Source organism: Phalangium opilio, unplaced genomic scaffold (genome assembly GCF_054372755.1).
Source record: "Phalangium opilio isolate 3A_F unplaced genomic scaffold, DU_Popi_V2 ptg000002l_1, whole genome shotgun sequence".
In the NCBI taxonomy this organism is placed as follows: Eukaryota; Metazoa; Arthropoda; class Arachnida; order Opiliones; family Phalangiidae; genus Phalangium; species Phalangium opilio.
The window spans coordinates 1821384-1845390 of record NW_028324144.1 but is presented as its reverse complement, the minus strand read 5'-3'; the positions used below and the strand labels follow the sequence as shown (position 1 = coordinate 1845390).

Below are 24007 nucleotides of genomic sequence, written 5' to 3'. Positions count from 1 at the left end.
GTCAAAGAATATTGTCTATAACTATATTCTCTATCGAAGGAAAGGCCCTGTTCACATTGAACTTTAACACTATGGGATGGGGAAACTGCATGGGAGAGTGATTTGTTTGTTTGTCCTTATTTCTAAAATAAATATTATCGGAACGGTATATGCAATTAGCAAGGAAATTAATTAATTAATTAACGATTAGTGTTAAAAAGAATAAATCCCGTTAAAATAATTCGTTATACCTTAATTGAAAAGAACGGCCTTTTTCTAAATATATATATAAGGGAAATTAATATTAACGAAAATAAATCTTTTATTACAAAATAATTAACATTTAATTAGTCTTAAAAACAATCAAGGACCACTGCGCCATCCGCCATTGTTTTAGTAGCGTCTGCTATCCCGAACCCTACCTTACTCTTAAAGCTCTCAGCCTGTGAATATTCAACCAATCCCGTAGGGGTAAGGTCATGACTCTGACTAGCAGACGCCACTAAACCAATGGCGGATGGCGCAGGAGTCATTGATGTTTTTTAATTCTAATTAAATGCTAAATATTTTATAATAAGAGATAATAATATTTTTTTAATATTTAATTCCTTTTATATTTAGAAAAAGGCCGTTTTGTTAAGGTACAATGTTATGTTACCTGACAATTTTCCTTAAGGTAAATTTTCGCTAATTATTTTGATATTATTTTATTAACCCTAAACAATTAAAAGAAGTGTTTGTAGGTGCAAATATAAGTCCGAACTAGACTCGGGAATGGTTTGGAGAAAGTGTAAGAGCGATTTTCTCTCGTAATAGGAATAAAAAGAGAAAAATACAGAGAGAGTAAGAGAGAGAGAGAGAGGAAAAAGGGAATATCCTGGGCATGGCGGATATAGAAAAGAAAGGGTTTCCAAAATTCCCTTATTAAGGGGAAGCAACTCACTCGGCAGCGTCTAGGAGACCAAAAAGACTCCTCATATATACTCAGGAATGCATACAGATAATTGGAATCATTGTGCTCCTCCCCCTATATCCCATGTTAATTAATTTCCGAGGAGGTAGACGCTCTGGATCTCTGTGTACACCTGAGTTCAAATGAAATCATCTTTGACAGTACATTGAGTTCAAGACATATTGAACACCTGTGTTCTCAACTGTCTACCCCCTCGTTAATTTCCACGCGGGTTTTGTGGGAGGGACTTGAGAACTTACTATCCGTCGCGCCTGTGAATAATTCTGATGGCGTCTTTCAAACGTTACTGTTGTTTCATTGGTTGGTAGCAACACACATAATGATTAGACTTTCTAGCTCTTCAAAACCAAATTCTCCTAGATACATTGAGTGAAAATAGCTGGTACGTTCACAAATATTCCTAGTATCTGTACGCATTCCTGATATATATACGATTCTGAGAGGGTTTTATTATCTCGAGTGAGCCATGCTGGCATAGAAGGGTTAGTGGCGCGCACGTGACCCCCTTTCCCCCAATCGAAGTAATTGACAACGACAGATTGTGGGACCAAAAGGGTTGCGAAGAAAAACGGCGGGAATTGGATTCATCCTATCACTCTAGAAGCGCCCTCTATGAAATCTCCAAAAACCTTTTCTAGCCCCACTGCTTACTGCTGCCATGCTGCGACGCGACAATTACCGGTATGTTCCATACCCCCCGCCCCCGCCCGCAATTCTACATATAGACATTCATGTTTGATATAAGTGTAATCATAAGTTTATAAGTGATATGTTCCTTCCATAAGTATGACAATACCTCTACTTCGTAATGGTACTAAGAGACTTACAGTACTCGTGATAACTAGTTCGAGAACGACGTAAGCGAGAATTGATTAGCTACACTCGGTGATTAATTTTGCATGCAGGACCAAGTTCCATCTAGGTCCAATTTAGTCTGTGCATTACTAAGCCCAAATGTGACAGCAGCGCCCCACTCACCAAGCCTCCCTCGCTTTACCCGGAATCTATGACCTAGCTCACTCACTTCAAAATTATAAGCTCCAGTTTCTAAGTTACCAGTGACAAACTTATGGAAGGAACATATCTTAAGAACTTATGGTGTAATATGTATTAGACCAAGGCTAAGGAAAGTGTAAATATACCATTCGTAATTTGTTCTCTCATCAAATTGAAGTCAAAGTTATGATGCGACTTGAAAACATCAATTCTATAAACCGATAATTGCAATCCTGTTTTCCTGTTTAATACATTCAAGTCGTAACTGATATATAAAGACGCCAAACTATTCTATCAACAAGTTAGTTGATGGATTAAAAACAACGGCTCGATATGCTTACCACATTTAAATAATCTTTATTAAATGCACATTTATGTGCAAATTTTTAATCACATTCGTGTCATAAGTGGGATTAAGTGCGTTATTATTCCATTTACAAGAAGATCCAACGTGATTTCTTTTCTTTACTACATTTAAAAGGAAATGGAAAACTTGTTTATCTTTGAAAAATTCCTTTTCATTTCGTGAGGAAAGGAATTTAATTTTCATCTTTCAAGTTAATTAGTAGAAGATTATTTCGCTTATGACGACGGCTACTGTTCCCTACAAAAACATGAGAAGAAAGTAGAAAGGAACGCAGACGCTACTCAGGTCCAAGTCAGTCACGCTTTTCAACGGTTTCTCCCACTTGAGCTGTTCAATCCTGTAATCGAGCTCAAAATCCAGCTAGTATTTGAAAACTTGCGTTCGAATAAGGGTGTCATGCTGCAATGGAAAATTCGTCAAACCAACTTATAATTTTACCATAAAATTCATTACCAACCTCAGTTGGACGGACTCGTGCAGTTGGGGACTGCTTCTCACCCAAGAGGTGTTGAACATGGTGTGTAGGTAGTCGAACTCGACGTCTTCTTCCGAAAAGTAAAATCCGCCTTTGCTCTTGATGGCCTCTACGAAATTTTTGATGTCCTTTTCGAAATCGCCTAGGCCTAGCGTGCTCATCCTTAAATATGGTACTATGGAAAGCAGCATTTCGACCGTTAATATCATAGAATTTTTCCCGGAATTAACGGGTTCGAAATCTTTATCCAAAGTAACTGAAAGTTCTTCCAATATTTTCATTTTATCGAATCCGCTTAGCCATTCCTTAACAGCCGGGTCATGGGTTGCCTGTAGATACGCGAAAATGATGTCAGAAGAATTGGTAAACTTAACACACAGATGGATACTCACCGAAACTTGGAGCTGGTCGTATGTGTCCGGGAACATTAATGGTGGAATTCCCGATTTGATCAAGTCCGAGAGAGTGTCGATGTAATTGTAGCTTTCCGTCGTGAACTCCGTCCGCAAGAAGCAACCCAAGTAGAACAGAATGAAAGTCACTCCTATCAGCCACGACGAAGCCAGCAGACGACAAGTAATGTGGGGCAAAACGGAGGGAAACGCTGTAGGGAACAAAATTATCCAGTTGGCTTTACCATGAGTGATTAAAGCGCCAGCCATCTTTCGTTATGGGGACATAATCTTTGGCAATTGAGTTCCTCATAGAAAACTGGTGAATTGTTATCAGCTGTTTGGGGTGCGCTTAATCGCTTACGTTCGAGGCAGAAGAGCGACGCGTTCTCCCAGACATTTTCCAGGGTTTCTCGAGCCATTTTCTTGACAAGTTTCTTAATGGGCATCGATTTGTATTTGTTGGTTACGATGGAGTGAACAACGAGCAAAAGTGACAGAAGAACCAAAGTGAACACAATTAAAATTAACACCTAATTGAACCGAGAATGGAAATTAATGACTTGTGTGGTGAATGGACTGTTTATTGAGGGAAATTTACTGGAGTGTCCATGTTTAAGAAGGACATGGAAGTGGACGTGACTCTCTTCGGGGGCGCTGAAAGGATTATCGTCTTGGTCGCTCCATAGGGAGAAGACGGAGTGAAATATTCCAGTCGGCCATCGAAAAGTGAGCGTGGCGTGTCCACCGTGAAGATACGAGTCCTCTAAAACCATCGCAAGGATTTAGTATTTATACTTCTTAGTTACGTAATTAACTAAAGCGTTTTAATCAGTTACAGTGTAGAATTCATTCGTAGGTTCCATATATAATGAATTTATTATAGAAGCTGGAACAGGAGTCCACTTGACTCTGTAAATAAAGCGACAAAATGAATTAAAATATGAGCTTAATATAATGTCATAAGTTTTTATAAACTGAATGATATTCGTTTCTGAGAGATAATTAGGATTACAATTTAAGTATTTTTCGTATATTTTTGTCTAAAATCGCAACTTAACGGGTTCACCCGTCGGTTCGATTACAGTTTTCCACATTTCGCAGACCAATTTTGTCAACTAACGAGGATTATTTCATCGCGTTAAGGCGATTCTTTCTCACTCGCCCCAATTAATAATCTTTTAATGATGTTCCAAATATGAAATTTACTTCATGTTCAGGGATCGTTTTAAATAATCCGCCATAATTTTGAACCAGATTAGTTTGCTTTTCATTTTTTCCCATACCTGACAAGAATTGGAAATACAATCGTCATATAGAAAATCTATCTTAATTCCGAGACATCAACAATGAGAATGAATGATTGTATAAACTCACTTCAATCACTGCGTACTCAATTTTAGTCTCATTTGCGAACCTATAATAAATGAGGCATTCTTGAAAATCGAGGATAAATAACATTTATGATTTGAAAATTTAAATTCTATACCTGTATTTGAAATATCGATTATTTCCAAGAAATTCCATTTCGTTCAGCGTCATTTTGGGCTCCACTTAAAGCATAGCTTGTAAAATCCGAAGTTCGAAGATAAGTACGACAATCTTTTAAAACTTCAAATCTCTCAAATTTTCAAGCCATAGTCATTTTTTTTTTAAATTTTAAGACAATTTACTACGCTCCTTTGAATACCCTGTTTGGCGTGTAAGATATGTCGAGTCTCGTACCGAACAGAGTTTGCCTAATGAATCTAAAATATTATCTTAACAGAGATTTTTTGTAAACAAAACACTCTCGCTAATGTTTCTGTTGCCAGGGTAACTGAAATGAAACTGCTGAATAATTAATTTATTTTTTTATATAAAGTCAAGACTAGAATAGCTGAACATGAAAATATTTAGTTTGGAAGAGAAAAGGTTTTGTACGGCAATACTTACCATTTCTAAGACTGAATTCTGATATATGCAGGGTCGCGTTACTTACCATTACGTTTGGTCGATATTTATTTATTATTCTGGTAACATTTTGTAACGAAAATATTTCTGAGATTAAATTCAAACCAAAAATAACAGCGGCCCAAATTGTCAACAGGTGTACTTAAAGTTGGCGATGATACGTTTATCCGTAAAAAAGGTTTTACATTCCCAGCCGCCATTTTCCAAGATGGCTGGCCGGATTACAAAACATTCAGAGAGGCAGAACCGAAGTACAGCCGTTCTATGGGAAACCAATTTTGAGTAGAAAATGTAACTTCTATGTCACACTCTATTTCTGAATTTCAAATTAAAAATATATTTTCATTTAATGAAAGCATGTCCCGATAACAAACAGATATCTCGCTTGGAGGGTCAACTGCATCCCCGATCAGTCTAGTTAACCGATTTAACTTGACCTTTGATCTGTTTCTCAAGTACTGTTTTTTTTAAATTGCTGCAATTATCTTCGAAGTATTTCGCTCATTTGCAAATGGTTGTGGATGTGGTAGATGCACTTATGGCTTGACTTAATTATAGCATATTTGATTTTAACATACAAATAATTCCACGAAAACCTTTTCAAAGTATTAATGAATAAATGAATAAATGGACAACTGCAAAAATATCTCGCGTCAAATTAGCTTTTTATTTTACCCACAATAAAATTACAGAAGGAATTTTAAATTTAACATTAATGTTGTAAACGAGCATTTTGTAGCAAGGGAGCAAATTATCGCCCCAGATAAAACATCAATATCGGTTCAATTTATTAATAATAATTATATAAGCTTTGACTATGAAGGGATTTCCACACTAAGCCTGCGGCTTGTTTACAGGTGGGTCCCTTTACAATGCAAAGGGGGCTGGTGGCTAGCCCCTATGCCACAGCTAACCTACAGCGCCCTATACTAACTATTACCGTTAACCTCTGCAAGTTTTGATGGAAAGGAGAAACCGGGTTAGACCGCGGAGGAAAACTCCTTTAACAAACGGGAGAGAACTTGCAAACTCTACGCGGAAGGATTTGTTCCCAGATTTTCACCCGGTTCGGGATCGAACCCGGGATCCTCTCGCTGAGAGGCGAAAGCGCTAGCCGCTACGCCACCCCATACATAAAGCAAAGTTTATTTGTGGTCTTCATCTAAGTAATTGGTAGTTAATTGTTTTGAAGCTCAGGCTAGGTTAAATTCTATAACTCGAAGATATTGACAAGAAAATCCCATGAATTTAAACCATGAATAGTTTTAAGGACGATAAGAATTGTGGTTTGAATAATTATTATTGGTCAGGGCTTTATCGAATGCTTTTAAGCCCTTAATACAAATTAATCTTTGAAAATACAATATTTTTAACTAACTTTACTCGTGCGAAAAGTGTTTAATCGTAATTAAGCTTCTGATGCATCTATTTATATTTTTTTAATCGTTGATAACATTTTAGAATTGAAAAAAATATATATATATTTTATCGCTTATTTACAAGAAATAAAATTTTAATTTTCGCGATTCTTTTCAACTTTCAAACGGAATCCACAACTGTACTTTTTCAACAATAGTTAAAATTTTCATAAAAATGACGACAAACTATTCTATTGGCTATAGTTTCTTGATGAAACGAAAACCATAGATCAACGTATTTTCCAAGTTTAACTAATTTCATTTAAATTCACACGAGAGTGAGTAAATATGTAATCGCATTCGTGTCACAAGTGCATAATTACCCTCAATAAGTAAATTTGAAGTTTGTGTTAGATTTGGTGTGGTGACGTATTGTATTTTAAGAGTTCATGTTAAATAATAGAAGATAGCTTCGGTGATGGCGACGCCTACTGTTCCCGACAACAACATGAGAAGAAAGTAGAAAGGAACGCCGACGCTCTTCAGGTCCAAATCAGTCACGCTTTTCAACGGTTTCCCCCACTTGAGCTGTTCAATCCTGTATTGTGTCTCAAAATCCAGATATTTGAAAACTTGCGTTTCGAATAAGGGTGCCATGCTGCAATAGAACATTCGTCAAAACCCCATCATAATTTTACCATAAAATTCACTACCAACCTCAGTTGGACGGACTCGTGCAGTTGGGGTATGCTTCTCACCCAAGAGGTGTTGAAAATGGTGTGTACGTAGTCGAACGTGATGTCTTCTTGCGAAAAGTAAAGTCCTCCTTTGTTCTTCATGACCTCTACGAAATTTTTGACGTTCTTTTCGAAATTGTTTATGCCCTTGCTTTCCCTTAAATATGGTTCCATGGAAAACAGCATTTCGACCGTAGTTATGAAAGTTTTTTTCCCGGAACGGACGGGTTCGAAATATTCTTCCAAAGTATCGCCAATTTCTTCATATACTTTCATCTTTAAGAATGCGATTAGCCATTTCTTAACAGCCGCGTCGTGGGCTGCCTGTAAATACGCAACCATGACGTCAGAAGAATTGAGAGACTTAACATACAGAAGGATATTCACCAAAGCTCGCAGGTGTCCGTATGTTTCCGGCAACAGTAATGGTGGAATTCCCGATTTGATCAAGTCCGAGAGGGTGTCGATGCGATTGTAGCTTTCCGTCGTGAACTCCGTCCGCAAATAACAACCCAAGTAGAACAGAATGAAAGTCACTCCGATCAGCCACGACGAAGCGAGCAGACGACAAGTAATGTGGGGCAAAACGGAGGGAATCGCTGTAAGGAAAAGAATTATCCAGTTCGCTTTACCGATGAAAGTGCTAGACATTTTTCGTTACGGGAACATAGTCTTTGGTAATTGAATCCCTCATACGAAACATGTTCCCTCAAGAGTTAATTGTTATTAAATGTTAACGTGCGCTTGATCGCTTACGTTCGAGACAGAAGAGCGACGCGTTCTCCCAAACATTTTCCAGGGTGTCTCGGGCCATTTTCTTGACCACTTTCTTGGTGGGCAACGATTTGTATTTGTTGGTTACGATGGAGTGAACAACGAGCAGAAGTGACAGAAGGACCAAAGTGAACACAGTTAAAAGCAGCACCTAATTGAACCGAGAATGTAAATTAATGAATTGGCGGTGAATGGAATGTATATTGATCGAAATTTACTGGAGTGTCCATATTTAAGAAGGACAATGAAGTGGCCGTGACTCTCTTCGGGGGGGCGGACACGATAAACCAGGTGGTCGCTCCGTAGGGAGAAGACGGAGTGAAATATTCCAGTCGGCCCTCGAAAAATGAACTTGCAGTGTTACACGTGAAGATATGCAATTTCTAAAACCATCGTAAAAATTAACTATTTATGCTTCGTAATTTATTAATAAATCAAAGCGTTTTAATCACTCACTTTCAAATTACTGTGTGTAGGTTCAAGAGTATATAAATCAAAAGGAGGAGTACCGTAAAACTTATCGACCCTGAAAATTAATCGACAAGATGAATTAAAATATGACTTTAACATAATCTTATGAATGTTCATAAAGATATTGGTTTCTGAGGGTTCGGTACGATTACAATTCTTCCCCTTTTTTAAGTTTTCCTCGTATTTGTCTAAATCAGTACTAATCGTTTTCACCCGCCACTTTCCGCGTATCAATTTTGTCAAACTAACGAGGATTAATTTATCGCGTGAAGGCGATTCTTTCTCGCTCGCCCCAATTAATAATCGTCTAATATATTTTCAAATATGGAATTTACTTCATGTTCAGGGATCGTTTTAAATAATCCGCCATCATTTTTAACTGGGTCCGTTTGCTCGTAGTACTCCACCAAAGCTGACAAGAAATGAAAGTGCAATTGTCATCAAGAAAATCAATCTCAATTCCGAGAGATTGTTCAAGTTTCGCTTCGATAACTCGAACGAATGATTATAAACTCACCGGAAGTATGCCGTATTTAATTTCAGTCTCATTGGCGAACCTATTGATCAATATATCAAGGATAAATATTTCAAAATGCAAATTAAATACCTGTATTTAAAATATCGATTATTTCCGAGAAACTCCATTTCGTTCAGCGCCATTTTGGGCTCCATTTAAATCATAACGTGTAAAATCCGAAAGTCGACGACGTGAAGTGAAACCATCTTATTAACTTCAAATCTCTCAAATTATTCAAGTCATAATCATTTTATTAAATTTAAAGACAATTTGCTACTCTCCTTCGAGTACCGTTTTGGCGTCGTGCTGAACAGAGTTTGCCCAATCAATTTAAAATATCATTTTTACAGCTATTTGTGCCAAACAAAACACACCTGCTAATATTTCGGTTGCCAGGGTAACGGAAATGAAGATAATTAAGCTATCTAAACGATTTTTATTAAAAATAAAGACCAGAGTAGAACAATTGAATTTTGGAAATATTTCGTTTGGAAGAGAACAGGTTCTATTTCAACTAAGTTATTTATTATTCTCGTAATAGAGTTTTGGCTTTATCATAAGAAAATAATATAAGTATGAATCTCTCCATTTAAGCCATGTAAACAGCAGTTTCTTCCGTTGAAATTTGTTAAAAGTTTCCATTGCCACCTTTAGAGAGATTTTTTAACGTTAATAAAAATTAAATATTTGTTTAGAAAAATTCATATTTTAATTAAACCGTTAAAGGTCTTGAACTTGTTATTATGATAATTATAAGTGATAAAGTGCTTGACAATATTATCATAATAAATTAATAGATGACGCGAAAAACTAGCTTGGAATTATTTTGATTTGGACGACCAATGCTAGCCACTAAACTGGTAGGAGGTAAGACGTTTGGTGGCGGTTTCGCCCCCCCCCCTTTTACTCGTAGTTCTAAAACGTCCCGCAGGGGGCGTAAAAGCGTAAGCGCGTCAAATCTGGAAACAAATGCTGTAGTATGAAAATGTAGTACGTTTCATACTTATAGGAAGCTATATAATATTTTCCTATGGCTTTATTATTCAATTCGAGACTTGAAGGAGGCAAAACATCGTCGCATGCGTGTTTGTATTAAACGTTTTATCCGAGGGGGTAGACACTTTGGATCTCTGTGTACACCTGAGTTCAAAAGAGTTCAGCTTTGACAGTGCATTGAGTTCGAAGCCTTCGGAACTCAGAGTTCAGCTTTGACAGTGCATTGAGTTCAAGACATATTGTACACCCGAGTTCTCAAGTGTCTACCCCTCGGTTTTATCAGATCTCCTATTCGAAATCCGAATAGAGTATTCGTTTAAACGAATATTACTCGTTTTTCAAAATATTCGTTTCGAAACGATTAATCGTTCTCTAAATACATGTAGCAGACGAAAAATATTGTAGAATAGAATTGTAAAATTTTGACTTGACCACCTTTTAGTTCCCTCATTTACAAGTCATTGTGGATGTGGTTGATGCACTTATGGGTTGACTTAATTATAGCATATTTGATTTTAACATAAAAAATTCACCGAAAACCTTTTCAAAGTGTTACTGAATAAATGGACAAGAATGTTTAATAAGAATATGATTGGCAACTGCAAAAATGTCTCGCGTCAAATTAACTTTTTATTTCACCCACAATAAGATTACAGGCGGAATTTGAAATTTAACATGAATTTAAACCATGAATATTTTTAAAGACGGCAAGGTTTGTGGTTTGAATAATTATTATTGGTCGGAGCTTAATCGAATGCCTTCAAGCCGTTATTACAATTTAATCTTTGAAAATACAATATTTGTAACTAACTTTACTCGTGCGAAAGTGTTTAATCGTAATTAAGTATCTATTTATATTTTTTAAATCGTTAATAACATTTTAGATTTGAAAAAAAAATATATTTTATCGCTTATTTACAAGAAATTCAATTTTGATTTTCGCATTTTTTATCAACTTTCAAACGAAAACCACAACTGCACTTTTTCAACACTAGTTAAAATTGCCATAAAAATGACGACAAACTATTCTGTTGGCTATAGTATCTTGATGAAACGAAAACCATAGATCAACATTTCCAAGTTTAATTAATTTTATTTAAATTCACACTCGAGTGAGAAAATATTTAATCGTATTCGTGTCATAAGTGCATAATTACCCTCAATAAGTTCAAGAGTAAATCGCAACACGCAGTGATTTCGTTGGTGAACTATACATTTCGAAGTAAATTCAAAGTTTGTGTTAGATCTGGTCTCTGGTGTGGTGACGTATTACATTTTACGAGTTCATGTTAAATAATAGAAGATAATTTCGGTTATGACGACGGCTACTGTTCCCGACAACAACATGAGGAGAAAGTAGAAAGGAACGCAGACGCTCTTCAGGTCCAAGTCAGTCACGCTTTCCGGCGGTTTCTCCCACTTGAGCTGTTTCATCGTGTAATCGAACTCAAAGTCCAGATATTTGAAAACTTTCGTTTCGAATAAGGGCGCCATACTGCAATAGAACATTCGTCAAAAGCCGTTCATAATTTTAGGATAAAATTCATTACCGACCTCAGTTGGAGGGACTCGTGCAGTTGCGGGCTGCTTCTCACCCAAGAGGTGTTGAACATGGTGTGTACGTAGTCAAACTCGACGTCTTCTTCCGAAAAATAAAGTCCCGCTTTCATCGCGGATAACATTTTCCTACCGTTTTTGAATCTCGTAAAGAGTTCGATGCCAAAATTCAAAAATTCAACCTTCATGATTGCAGCTTTCTGCCCGGAAACAATGGGAATGAAAGCTTTTCTAGTGGTATCTAGAAAATCGGTGTTACATTTATTCCGATCTAGTTCGCCTAGCCATTCCTTAACAGAGGGGTCCTGGGCTGCCTGTAGATACGGAACAATGACCTCATAAGAACTGAGAAATTCAACATACACAAGAATATTCACCAAAAATCGGAGGCGTTTGTATGTGTCCACTGTCATTCCTGTTGGAATTCCCGATTTGACCAAGTCCGCGAGAGTGTCGATGTAATTGTAACTTTCTATTGTGAACTCCGTCCTCAAGAAACAACCCAAGTAGAACAGAATGAAAGTCACTCCGATCAGCCACGACGAAGCCAGCAGACGACAAGTAAAGTGGGGCAAAATGGAGGGAATCGCTATGGGGAACAAAATTATACAGTCTTTATGTCTGATTAAAGCACCAGCAATCTTTTGCTTTGAAGACATAATCTTTGGTTATTGAATCCTTCATGCGAAACTGGCTCGCGCGAGGGTGAATTGTTATCAACTGTCTGTTAGGGATGCGCTTAATCGCTTACATTCGGCGCAGATGAGCGACGCGTTCTCCCAGACATTTTCCAGGGTTTCTCGGGCCATTTTCTTGGCCCTTCTCTTGGTGGGCACTGATTTGTATTTGTTAGTTACGACGGAATGAAGGACGAGCAAAAGTGACAGAATGACCAAAGTGAACACAATTAGTATCACCACCTAATTGAACCGAGAATGGAAATTAATGAATTGTGTGGTGAATGGAATGTTTATGGAGCGAAATTTACTGGAGTGTCCATGTTTAAGAAGGACCAGGAAGTGGACAAGACTCTCTTCGGAGCACCCGAAAGGATAATAGTTTCGCTCGTTCCATAGGGAGAAGACGGAGTGTAATATTTGATTCGTTTATCGAAAAAGGAGCGTGGCGTGTCTATCATGGTGATATGACTTTTCTAAAACCATCATAAGGATTTAATATTTATACTAAGTTAATCGATATTTAATCAAAGCTTTTTAATATTAGGCCTAAAATTACTTACAGAATTGGCACCTTTTTCCCACTTGACCCTGTATAATTGAATCGGCAAAATGAATTATATAATGACCTTAACATGACCTCGCGAGTGTTCAAACATTTGTTTCTGAGAGATGGTTGAGATTACAATTGAAGAATTCTTCATATATTTTTGTCTATAATCGCAACTTTAAATTTTTCAGTTTTCTCAGAACCATTATGTCAAAGTCAAAGGAGCGCCTTAATGCGATTCTTTCTCGCTCGCCCCCAATTAATAGTCGTTTAATAAAGTACAAAGAATGGAATTTACTTCATGTTCAGGGATCGTTTTAAATAATCTGCCATCATTTCGAACTGGGTTGCTTTGCTTTTTACGTCCCATATTTTCTGATAAGAAATGGAAATACAGTTCTCATCAAGAAAATCACTCTTAATTCCTCGCTTCAATAACGCGAACGAGTGATTATAAACTCACTTTAGTTGTCGCGTAGGTAATTTCAGTCTCATTGGCGAACCTATTGATCAATTTATCAAGGATAAATAACATTTACTATTTTTAAAGTGCAAATTCTATACCTGTATTTGAAATATCGATTATTTCCTAGAAATTCCATTTTGTTCAGCGCCATTTTGGGGTCCACTTAAATCATAACGTATTAAATCTGAAAGGCGAAGACACAAAGTACAACAATCCAACAATTTAATATAATTTTAAGACAATTTAGTAATCTCCTTTGAGTACCGATGTGGTTTGTAAGATATGCCAAAGGACAGAGTTTGCGTAACGAAACTGAAGTATAATTTTAACTGCTAGGTTTATTTTGTTTGCTAATGTTTCAGTTGCCACGGTAACTGAAATGAGAATGTTGAATAATAAAATATACAGGGTGTTTCGGAGAAGTCTGGCACAAATTAACAGGCGTGTTCTTCGGGTCAAAATAAGTCAAAAATGTTCTATGAACTTTTGGATGAAAGCCCCCGTTTCAGAGTTATGCACTCTCCAAAGTTGGCCTTAAAACAATGGAATTTTGCCGATATGTGGAACTGGTATTATGCCTTTGGACAAATTGTTTTCTAATTTACCATAAGCTTATGTACGAAGAAAATACAGCTAGTGAAGTGGTTTAAAGGGCCGCTAACATTATTCGTTCTCGTATTAATAACGTTATTGCAAAAATAATAATCCCAAACAAATTTATTGCACCTTAAACGCCAGTTACTTGTTTAATTAGACTTTTTGTTTTATGTTCCTTCGGTTACAAAACATCAGCATTTACAAAAATTGTTCAAAATGACCTCCTTCAACGTTTAAGCAAACTTGCGCGCGTCTTTTAAACGACTCGCGAACACGTTCGAAGATTCCTGGCGTGTTGCGGATGTTATCACACCCATCAATTATTCTTTGTCTTAAGTCCTGGACATCTCGAACTTCACTACGGTACACCAAGTCTTTCAAATGTCCCCACAGGAAAAAATCACTTCGGTTGAGATCCGGCGATTTTGCTGGCCAAGCAATAGCTCCGCCTCGACCTATCCACCTCAAAGGGAATTCGACATCAAGATGCTGTCTTACTCGAAGGCTAAAGTGTGGCGGTGCCCCATCGTGCATGAACCACATTCTTTGTCTAGAAGGTCTGGTAAATTGTCCTGCAAAAATCTCAAGTATGCCTCCCCATTTAACCTTGGTTGCGTAAAAAAGGGTCCAATTAACCAATCGCCTACAATTCCGCACCACACGTTCAAACTAAACTGCACCTGATGTGCCCTTACGCGTGTCGCGTGTGGCTTTCTTTGACTCCACTCGTGCTGGTTGGGCAAATTAATTACACCGCCACGCCAAAAATTGGCTTCGTCAGAGACCAGCAAAATACGTGGAAAGTCCAAGTCTATTACTTGTGCCAAAAACCACTGGCAGAAAGCTACTCTTCTTGGAAAGTCACCTTCGTTTAAAGCTTGTACTTTTTGTAAATGGTATGGGTGGAAATGTGATTCTTAAGAAGCATTCCGATTGTTTTAACCAACGCAGCGTAATTTGTTTTTTAATTTTACTACTTAAGCTTGAGTAAAAGAAAATCGAATTTAATGTGCTTTACTTTTCAAATGCGAATTTGGCAGCTACTCTAAAACAAATAATGGTCTACTTCACGAATGCAAAGTATTCAGATATGCATCTGATGTACGGATTGGCTCAAGGTAATGGGGTTGAAGCTCGGCGCTTGTACCAGGAACACTTTCCTGAACGACAAGTTCCGAATCGGCAAACGTTTACGGCTGTTGACAGTCGTTTGAGAGAAACCGGCAAGCTACAACCGTCAGGCCCTGAAGTTCGCCCGCAGATTGTACCCGAGGACATTGAAGACAATGTTCTAACTATTTTTGAGGAAGATCCTACAACCAGGATCATTGACCGCCAATTAGGTGTAAATCATGTACTCGTTTGGAAAATCCTTCGTGGACAGCAGTTCCACCCATACCATTTACAAAAAGTACACGCTATAAACGAAGGTGACTTTCCAAGAAGAGTAGCTTTCTGTACCGTAGTGAAGTTCTAGATGTCCAGGACTTAAGACAAAGAATAATTGATGGTTGTGATAACATCCTCAACACGCTAGGAATCTTCGAACGTGTTCGCGAGTCGTTTAAAAGACGCGCGCAAGTTTGCTTAAACGTTGAAGAAGGTCATTTTGAACAATTTTTGTAAATGCTGATGTTTTGTAACCGAAGGAACATAAAACCAAAAGTCTAATTAAGCAAGTAACTGGCGTTTAAGGTGCAATAAATTTGTTTGGGATTATTATTTTTGCAATAACGTTATTAATACGAGAACGAATATGTTAGCGGCCCTTTAAATCACTTCACTAGCTGTATTTTCTTCGTACATAAGCTTATGGCAAATTAGAAAACAATTTGTCCAAAGGCATAATACCAGTTCCACATATCGGAAAAATTCCATTGTTTTAAGGCCAACTTTGGAGAGTACATAACTCTGAAACGGGGGCTTTCACCCAAAAGTTCATAGAACATTTTTGACTTCTTTTGACCCGAAGAACACGCCTGTTAATTTGTGCCAGACTTCTCCGAAACACCCTGTATAATACAATTTAAATTTTATATATGAAGTCCAAAATGGAAACAGACTCGCGTTACATACCGTTAAAATACCATTACTCTGCCTAACGAGGTCGTTTTAACACGAGGCAATTGTTCTCGCAATATAGTTCGTGGAAAATTAAGTTGGTTTAAAGGGAGGGCGAAAAGGAAAATGAATCGATTTTTATCGATTTTTCTAGATTTTTCTACTAATTATAAGATCAATCTGCGCAGTGAAATGTCGAGGAAGTACCAGCTCCGAATGATTTTAAAATTCAAATTATTTTCAAAACTCATCGACTAAATTTGAAATTCACTTGGCACTCTCCATGTCGAATGAGATTTGAAGCGTTATTTTATAAAATTTGCGAGCGTTGTGACAATCATGGCGCTAGTTAAATTTTGTTTACATTAAGAAGGCAGGGAGGGGCGTTACGCACAATTCTAATTATCTATAATGAAGTCTCAAACTAATTTGAGTTTCAAAATCATTCGGAGATATTTCCTATGCAGATCGGCCTTAAAATTAGTAGAAGAATCAGTAAAAAAACACATTTGATTTTACCTTTTACCCTACCTTTAAGTGTTTCGTACAAAACTTTGAGAAGAAAATTCGATATCACCAAGGTTTTAGAAATGCCAACGATCGCGAAATACGTTTTGAACTGACGCCTGTGCCATACATTTTTAATAGACAAAAAGGTTTGATAAATAATTATTGGCAGCTGCAAAAATATCTCGCTTCAAATTAATTTTTGTTTTCATCGACCCGATTATAATAATTTTATTAAATTTCAAGACAAATTACTACGCTCCTTCGAGTACCGTTTTACGTCTAAGTATATCAAGTTTCGTACCGAACAAAGTTTGCAATAATGAGTCTAAAATATCATTTTAATAGCCAATTTTGTTAACCAAACACACTCCACTAATGTTTCTGTTGCCAGGGTAACTGAAATGAAAATGATGAATAATACATTTTTTTAATCAATATTTTTAATTAAAAATAAAATCCAGACTAGAAGAGTTGTACTTTTAAAGTTTAAAGCGTGGAAGGAAATGTGTTTTGTGGGGGAATATTGACCCTTTCTAAGACTGAATTCTGCTATATATACAGACTCTCGTTACATATCTTTTTAAAATATTACGTTTGGTCGGGTTTTCAACATGGTTATATAAACTCGAGGTAGTTATTCTCGTAATAGAGTTTGTGGAAAAATAATGAAAGATTAGAATTCTTGGACGTGGAAGGTTTAATATGGAGACAATTCAACTACGAAGAAGAAACACAACGGCTGATTGCTTTATTGCTAAGGAGTGAGTTTTATTGAAATCGTAAAATTTTAAACACTCCAATACACATGTCTATAACATATTCCGTTTAAATACAATTTTACCCTTTTACATTGGATATACCAAAAAGAATTCCCCCCCCCCCTGAAATAGTCTTTAATTAAAATTTCGGGCTTCTGTGACGTAGAAGGTGAAAAATAAACAACAACTAAGGCTTAGGCTTAATTTTATACACAATGTTATTGCTAAGCCTAGTTTGAAAATTTAAATTGAAGCGCGCGCCTCGCGTGAGCTGGCGCGTGAACCAAACTCTTACGTAATTATAATCCCAGCCCCCCCCCCATTTCGAATATCACAATCGATTTTTGGGTGAACCTTTTTCATTTTAAATTATTTCAAAAATTTGTATCCTGGTGAAATGTTAACATATTTTAATGAAATCTGTTGTACTTTAAAGAGAAAAATAACCCCCTACCTCAGTAAATTGTATCTAAAAAGTTCACTTTAAATGAGACTTGCTCTCGTGAAAAATTTATCTTAATTGACGTTCTTTTAAATCAATAATAACATTTTATATTTGCAAACATAGTCATTTTCTCGCCAATTTACAAGAAATCAAATTTCATTTTCGGTATATTTTCAACTTTCATTTGGAAACTACGCCCACATCTGTATTTTTTCAACTCTAGTTAAAACCGTCTTAAAGATGACGAAAAACTATTCTATCGCGAGGTTTCTTGATGAAACGTAAAGCATACGTCCATATATTTGCCAATTTTAATTTCATTTAAATTCACACTAGAGTGAGTAATTATTTATTCGCATTCGTGTCATTAGTGCATAATTACCCTCATGAAGTTCAAGAGTAGATCGAAACACACGGTGATTTCGTTGGTGAACAATATATATTTCCAAGTAAATTTGAAGTTTATGTTAGATTTGGTGTGGTGACGTATTACTTTTTACGAGTTCATGTTAATTAGTAGAAGATAATTTCGGTTATGACAATGGCTACTGTTCCCGACAACAACATGAGAAGAAAGTAGAAAGGAACGCAGACGCTGCTCAGGTCCAAGTCAGTCACGCTTTTGAACGGTTTCTCCCACTTGAGCTGTTTAATCGTGTAATCGAACTCAAAATCCAGATATTTGAAAACTTTCGTTTCGAAAATGGGTGCCATGCTGCGATAGAATATTTGTCAAAACCCCTTCATAATTTTAGTATAAAATTCTTACCGACCTCAGTTGGACGGACTCGTGCAGTTGGGGACTGCTTCTCACCCAAGAAGTGTTGAACATGGTGTGTAGGTAGTCGAACTCAACGTCTTCTTCCGAAAAATAAAGTCCCGCTTTCATCGCGTATAACAAATCTTTTTCGTATCTCATAATGAGTTCGAAGAAAGTATTAAAATTTTCGACCTTCATGATTGCAGCTTTCTGCCCGGAAACAATGGGAATGAAAGCATTTCCGGAGATATCTTTAAAATCGGCCAAACATTTATTCTGATCTAGTTCGCCTAGCCATTCCCTAACAGAGGGGTCCTGGGCTGACTGTAGATACGGAACAATGCAACAGAAGAATTGAGAAACTTAACATACAGAAGAATATTCACCAAAAATCGGAGGCGTTTGTATGTAGTCGGCATCATTCCTGTTGGAATTCCCGATTTGACCAAGTCCGCTAGAGTGTCGATGCGATTGTAACTTTCTATCGTGAACTCCGTCCGCAAGAAGCAACCCAAGTAGAACAGAATGAAAGTCACTCCGATCAGCCACGACGAAGCCAGCAGACGACAAGTAATGTGGGGCAAAATGGAGGGAATCGCTATGGGGAACAAAATTATACAGTCTTTATGTCTGATTAAAGCGCCAGAAATCTTTTGCTTTGAAGACAATCTTTGGTAATTGAAACCCTCATGCGAAACTGGCTCGCGCGAGGGTGAATTGTTATCAACTGTTAGGGATGCGCTTACCTTCGCCGCACAAGAGCGACGTGTTCTCCCAAACATTTTCCAGGGTTTCTCGGGCCATTTTCTTGACAACCCTCTTGATGGGCACCGATTTGTATTTGTTGGTTACTATAGAGTGAACGACGAGCAAAAGTGACAGAAGAACCAAAGTGAACACAATTAAAATCAGCACCTAATTGAACCGAGAATGGAAATTAATCAATTGGGTAGTGAATGGAATGTTTATTGAGGGAAATTTACTGGAGTGTCCATATTTAAGAAGGACAATGAAGTGGACGTGACTCTCTTCGGGGCACCCGAAAGGATTATTATGTCGGTCGTTCCATAGGGAGAAGACGGAGTGTAATTTTCCAGTCGAGTGTCGAAAAATGAGCGTGGCGTGTCTACCGTGAAGATGTGAGTTTTCTAAAACCATCATAAAGATTAAATATTTTGACTTCGTTAATCGGGAATTAATCAAAGCTTTTTAATATTAGGCCTAAAATTACTTACAGAATTGGCACCTTTTTCCCACTTGACCCTGTATAATTGAATCGGCAAAATGAATTATATAATGACCTTAACATGACCTCGCGAGTGTTCAAACATTTGTTTCTGAGAGATGGTTGAGATTACAATTGAAGAATTCTTCATATATTTTTGTCTATAATCGCAACTTTAAATTTTTCAGTTTTCTCAGAACCATTATGTCAAAGTCAAAGGAGCGCCTTAATGCGATTCTTTCTCGCTCGCCCCCAATTAATAGTCGTTTAATAAAGTACAAAGAATGGAATTTACTTCATGTTCAGGGATCGTTTTAAATAATCTGCCATCATTTCGAACTGGGTTGCTTTGCTTTTTACGTCCCATATTTTCTGATAAGAAATGGAAATACAGTTCTCATCAAGAAAATCACTCTTAATTCCTCGCTTCAATAACGCGAACGAGTGATTATAAACTCACTTTAGTTGTCGCGTAGGTAATTTCAGTCTCATTGGCGAACCTATTGATCAATTTATCAAGGATAAATAACATTTACTATTTTTAAAGTGCAAATTCTATACCTGTATTTGAAATATCGATTATTTCCTAGAAATTCCATTTTGTTCAGCGCCATTTTGGGGTCCACTTAAATCATAACGTATTAAATCTGAAAGGCGAAGACACAAAGTACAACAATCCAACAATTTAATATAATTTTAAGACAATTTAGTAATCTCCTTTGAGTACCGATGTGGTTTGTAAGATATGCCAAAGGACAGAGTTTGCGTAACGAAACTGAAGTATAATTTTAACTGCTAGGTTTATTTTGTTTGCTAATGTTTCAGTTGCCACGGTAACTGAAATGAGAATGTTGAATAATAAAATATACAGGGTGTTTCGGAGAAGTCTGGCACAAATTAACAGGCGTGTTCTTCGGGTCAAAATAAGTCAAAAATGTTCTATGAACTTTTGGATGAAAGCCCCCGTTTCAGAGTTATGCACTCTCCAAAGTTGGCCTTAAAACAATGGAATTTTGCCGATATGTGGAACTGGTATTATGCCTTTGGACAAATTGTTTTCTAATTTACCATAAGCTTATGTACGAAGAAAATACAGCTAGTGAAGTGGTTTAAAGGGCCGCTAACATTATTCGTTCTCGTATTAATAACGTTATTGCAAAAATAATAATCCCAAACAAATTTATTGCACCTTAAACGCCAGTTACTTGTTTAATTAGACTTTTTGTTTTATGTTCCTTCGGTTACAAAACATCAGCATTTACAAAAATTGTTCAAAATGACCTCCTTCAACGTTTAAGCAAACTTGCGCGCGTCTTTTAAACGACTCGCGAACACGTTCGAAGATTCCTGGCGTGTTGCGGATGTTATCACACCCATCAATTATTCTTTGTCTTAAGTCCTGGACATCTCGAACTTCACTACGGTACACCAAGTCTTTCAAATGTCCCCACAGGAAAAAATCACTTCGGTTGAGATCCGGCGATTTTGCTGGCCAAGCAATAGCTCCGCCTCGACCTATCCACCTCAAAGGGAATTCGACATCAAGATGCTGTCTTACTCGAAGGCTAAAGTGTGGCGGTGCCCCATCGTGCATGAACCACATTCTTTGTCTAGAAGGTCTGGTAAATTGTCCTGCAAAAATCTCAAGTATGCCTCCCCATTTAACCTTGGTTGCGTAAAAAAGGGTCCAATTAACCAATCGCCTACAATTCCGCACCACACGTTCAAACTAAACTGCACCTGATGTGCCCTTACGCGTGTCGCGTGTGGCTTTCTTTGACTCCACTCGTGCTGGTTGGGCAAATTAATTACACCGCCACGCCAAAAATTGGCTTCGTCAGAGACCAGCAAAATACGTGGAAAGTCCAAGTCTATTACTTGTGCCAAAAACCACTGGCAGAAAGCTACTCTTCTTGGAAAGTCACCTTCGTTTAAAGCTTGTACTTTTTGTAAATGGTATGGGTGGAAATGTGATTCTTAAGAAGCATTCCGATTGTTTTAACCAACGCAGCGTAATTTGTTTTTTAATTTTACTACTTAAGCTTGAGTAAAAGAAAATCGAATTTAATGTGCTTTACTTTTCAAATGCGAATTTGGCAGCTACTCTAAAACAAATAATGGTCTACTTCACGAATGCAAAGTATTCAGATATGCATCTGATGTACGGATTGGCTCAAGGTAATGGGGTTGAAGCTCGGCGCTTGTACCAGGAACACTTTCCTGAACGACAAGTTCCGAATCGGCAAACGTTTACGGCTGTTGACAGTCGTTTGAGAGAAACCGGCAAGCTACAACCGTCAGGCCCTGAAGTTCGCCCGCAGATTGTACCCGAGGACATTGAAGACAATGTTCTAACTATTTTTGAGGAAGATCCTACAACCAGGATCATTGACCGCCAATTAGGTGTAAATCATGTACTCGTTTGGAAAATCCTTCGTGGACAGCAGTTCCACCCATACCATTTACAAAAAGTACACGCTATAAACGAAGGTGACTTTCCAAGAAGAGTAGCTTTCTGTACCGTAGTGAAGTTCTAGATGTCCAGGACTTAAGACAAAGAATAATTGATGGTTGTGATAACATCCTCAACACGCTAGGAATCTTCGAACGTGTTCGCGAGTCGTTTAAAAGACGCGCGCAAGTTTGCTTAAACGTTGAAGAAGGTCATTTTGAACAATTTTTGTAAATGCTGATGTTTTGTAACCGAAGGAACATAAAACCAAAAGTCTAATTAAGCAAGTAACTGGCGTTTAAGGTGCAATAAATTTGTTTGGGATTATTATTTTTGCAATAACGTTATTAATACGAGAACGAATATGTTAGCGGCCCTTTAAATCACTTCACTAGCTGTATTTTCTTCGTACATAAGCTTATGGCAAATTAGAAAACAATTTGTCCAAAGGCATAATACCAGTTCCACATATCGGAAAAATTCCATTGTTTTAAGGCCAACTTTGGAGAGTACATAACTCTGAAACGGGGGCTTTCACCCAAAAGTTCATAGAACATTTTTGACTTCTTTTGACCCGAAGAACACGCCTGTTAATTTGTGCCAGACTTCTCCGAAACACCCTGTATAATACAATTTAAATTTTATATATGAAGTCCAAAATGGAAACAGACTCGCGTTACATACCGTTAAAATACCATTACTCTGCCTAACGAGGTCGTTTTAACACGAGGCAATTGTTCTCGCAATATAGTTCGTGGAAAATTAAGTTGGTTTAAAGGGAGGGCGAAAAGGAAAATGAATCGATTTTTATCGATTTTTCTAGATTTTTCTACTAATTATAAGATCAATCTGCGCAGTGAAATGTCGAGGAAGTACCAGCTCCGAATGATTTTAAAATTCAAATTATTTTCAAAACTCATCGACTAAATTTGAAATTCACTTGGCACTCTCCATGTCGAATGAGATTTGAAGCGTTATTTTATAAAATTTGCGAGCGTTGTGACAATCATGGCGCTAGTTAAATTTTGTTTACATTAAGAAGGCAGGGAGGGGCGTTACGCACAATTCTAATTATCTATAATGAAGTCTCAAACTAATTTGAGTTTCAAAATCATTCGGAGATATTTCCTATGCAGATCGGCCTTAAAATTAGTAGAAGAATCAGTAAAAAAACACATTTGATTTTACCTTTTACCCTACCTTTAAGTGTTTCGTACAAAACTTTGAGAAGAAAATTCGATATCACCAAGGTTTTAGAAATGCCAACGATCGCGAAATACGTTTTGAACTGACGCCTGTGCCATACATTTTTAATAGACAAAAAGGTTTGATAAATAATTATTGGCAGCTGCAAAAATATCTCGCTTCAAATTAATTTTTGTTTTCATCGACCCGATTATAATAATTTTATTAAATTTCAAGACAAATTACTACGCTCCTTCGAGTACCGTTTTACGTCTAAGTATATCAAGTTTCGTACCGAACAAAGTTTGCAATAATGAGTCTAAAATATCATTTTAATAGCCAATTTTGTTAACCAAACACACTCCACTAATGTTTCTGTTGCCAGGGTAACTGAAATGAAAATGATGAATAATACATTTTTACCTCTCCGAGTGACGTATGTCACGGAGAGGTTCTGTAACGATCGTGTCTGTCTGTCTGTCTGTCTGTCTGTCTGTCTGTCTGTCTGTCTGTCTGTGTGTCTGTCTGTCTGTTGTTACACCCACGTGACCGCGTTCGCAGTTTCCAAATCGGAGCAAACGTGTTCGCCATTTCCGAACTGCTTTCACAGTCACGGAAATGGCTCCTCTACTTGAGTTCTCACACCACCATATTCTGGTCTTTGTCCATCCCACACGGACACCAGTCTGTACTTACTGGCTTCTAATCACCACCATCTTTTGATCTTCGTCCATCCCACATGGACACCAGTCTGTACATACTGGCTTCTAATCACC

The 24007-nt window shown here is 37.3% G+C and overlaps 1 protein-coding gene and 1 long non-coding RNA gene across 6 annotated transcripts in view; one reads left to right on the top strand and one right to left on the bottom strand.

The window, feature by feature from the left end:
- Positions 1-24007, top strand: part of LOC149718206 (uncharacterized) — an 82175-nt gene that overhangs the window by 24782 nt on the left and 33386 nt on the right. The gene's annotated exons all lie outside the window — the stretch shown is intronic.
- On the bottom strand, positions 2281-5420 carry LOC149718209 (uncharacterized). 4 transcript variants are annotated; one of them, XM_089865039.1, is made up of 9 exons: positions 4672-5420; positions 4560-4599; positions 4392-4468; positions 4022-4094; positions 3784-3948; positions 3547-3715; positions 3183-3394; positions 2773-3119; positions 2281-2714 (listed from the first exon to the last, which is right to left on the bottom strand). In XM_089865039.1, exons 1-9 carry the CDS (start codon positions 4722-4724, stop codon positions 2621-2623), a joined length of 1230 nt encoding a protein of 409 aa, XP_089721165.1. In that variant the 5' UTR covers positions 4725-5420; the 3' UTR covers positions 2281-2620. The 4 variants fall into 4 exon arrangements, with proteins under 4 accessions (XP_089721165.1, XP_089721168.1, XP_089720801.1 ...); XM_089865042.1 differs by having other exon boundaries at positions 2773-3394; positions 4560-4618; XM_089864675.1 differs by having other exon boundaries at positions 2773-3394.

Excerpts from the sequence above, each read along its gene's own strand:
- LOC149718209 (XM_089864675.1), bottom strand. The coding sequence starts at position 4,724 with ATGACGCTGAACGAAATGGAATTTCTTGGAAATAATCGATATTTCAAA. Across the intron at positions 4,600-4,671 it reads AATCGATATTTCAAATACAG|GTTCGCAAATGAGACTAAAA; the intron begins GTATAGAATTTA and ends CATTTATTATAG. Across the intron at positions 3,716-3,783 it reads TCTTAAACATGGACACTCCA|GTGTTAATTTTAATTGTGTT; the intron begins GTAAATTTCCCT and ends CGGTTCAATTAG.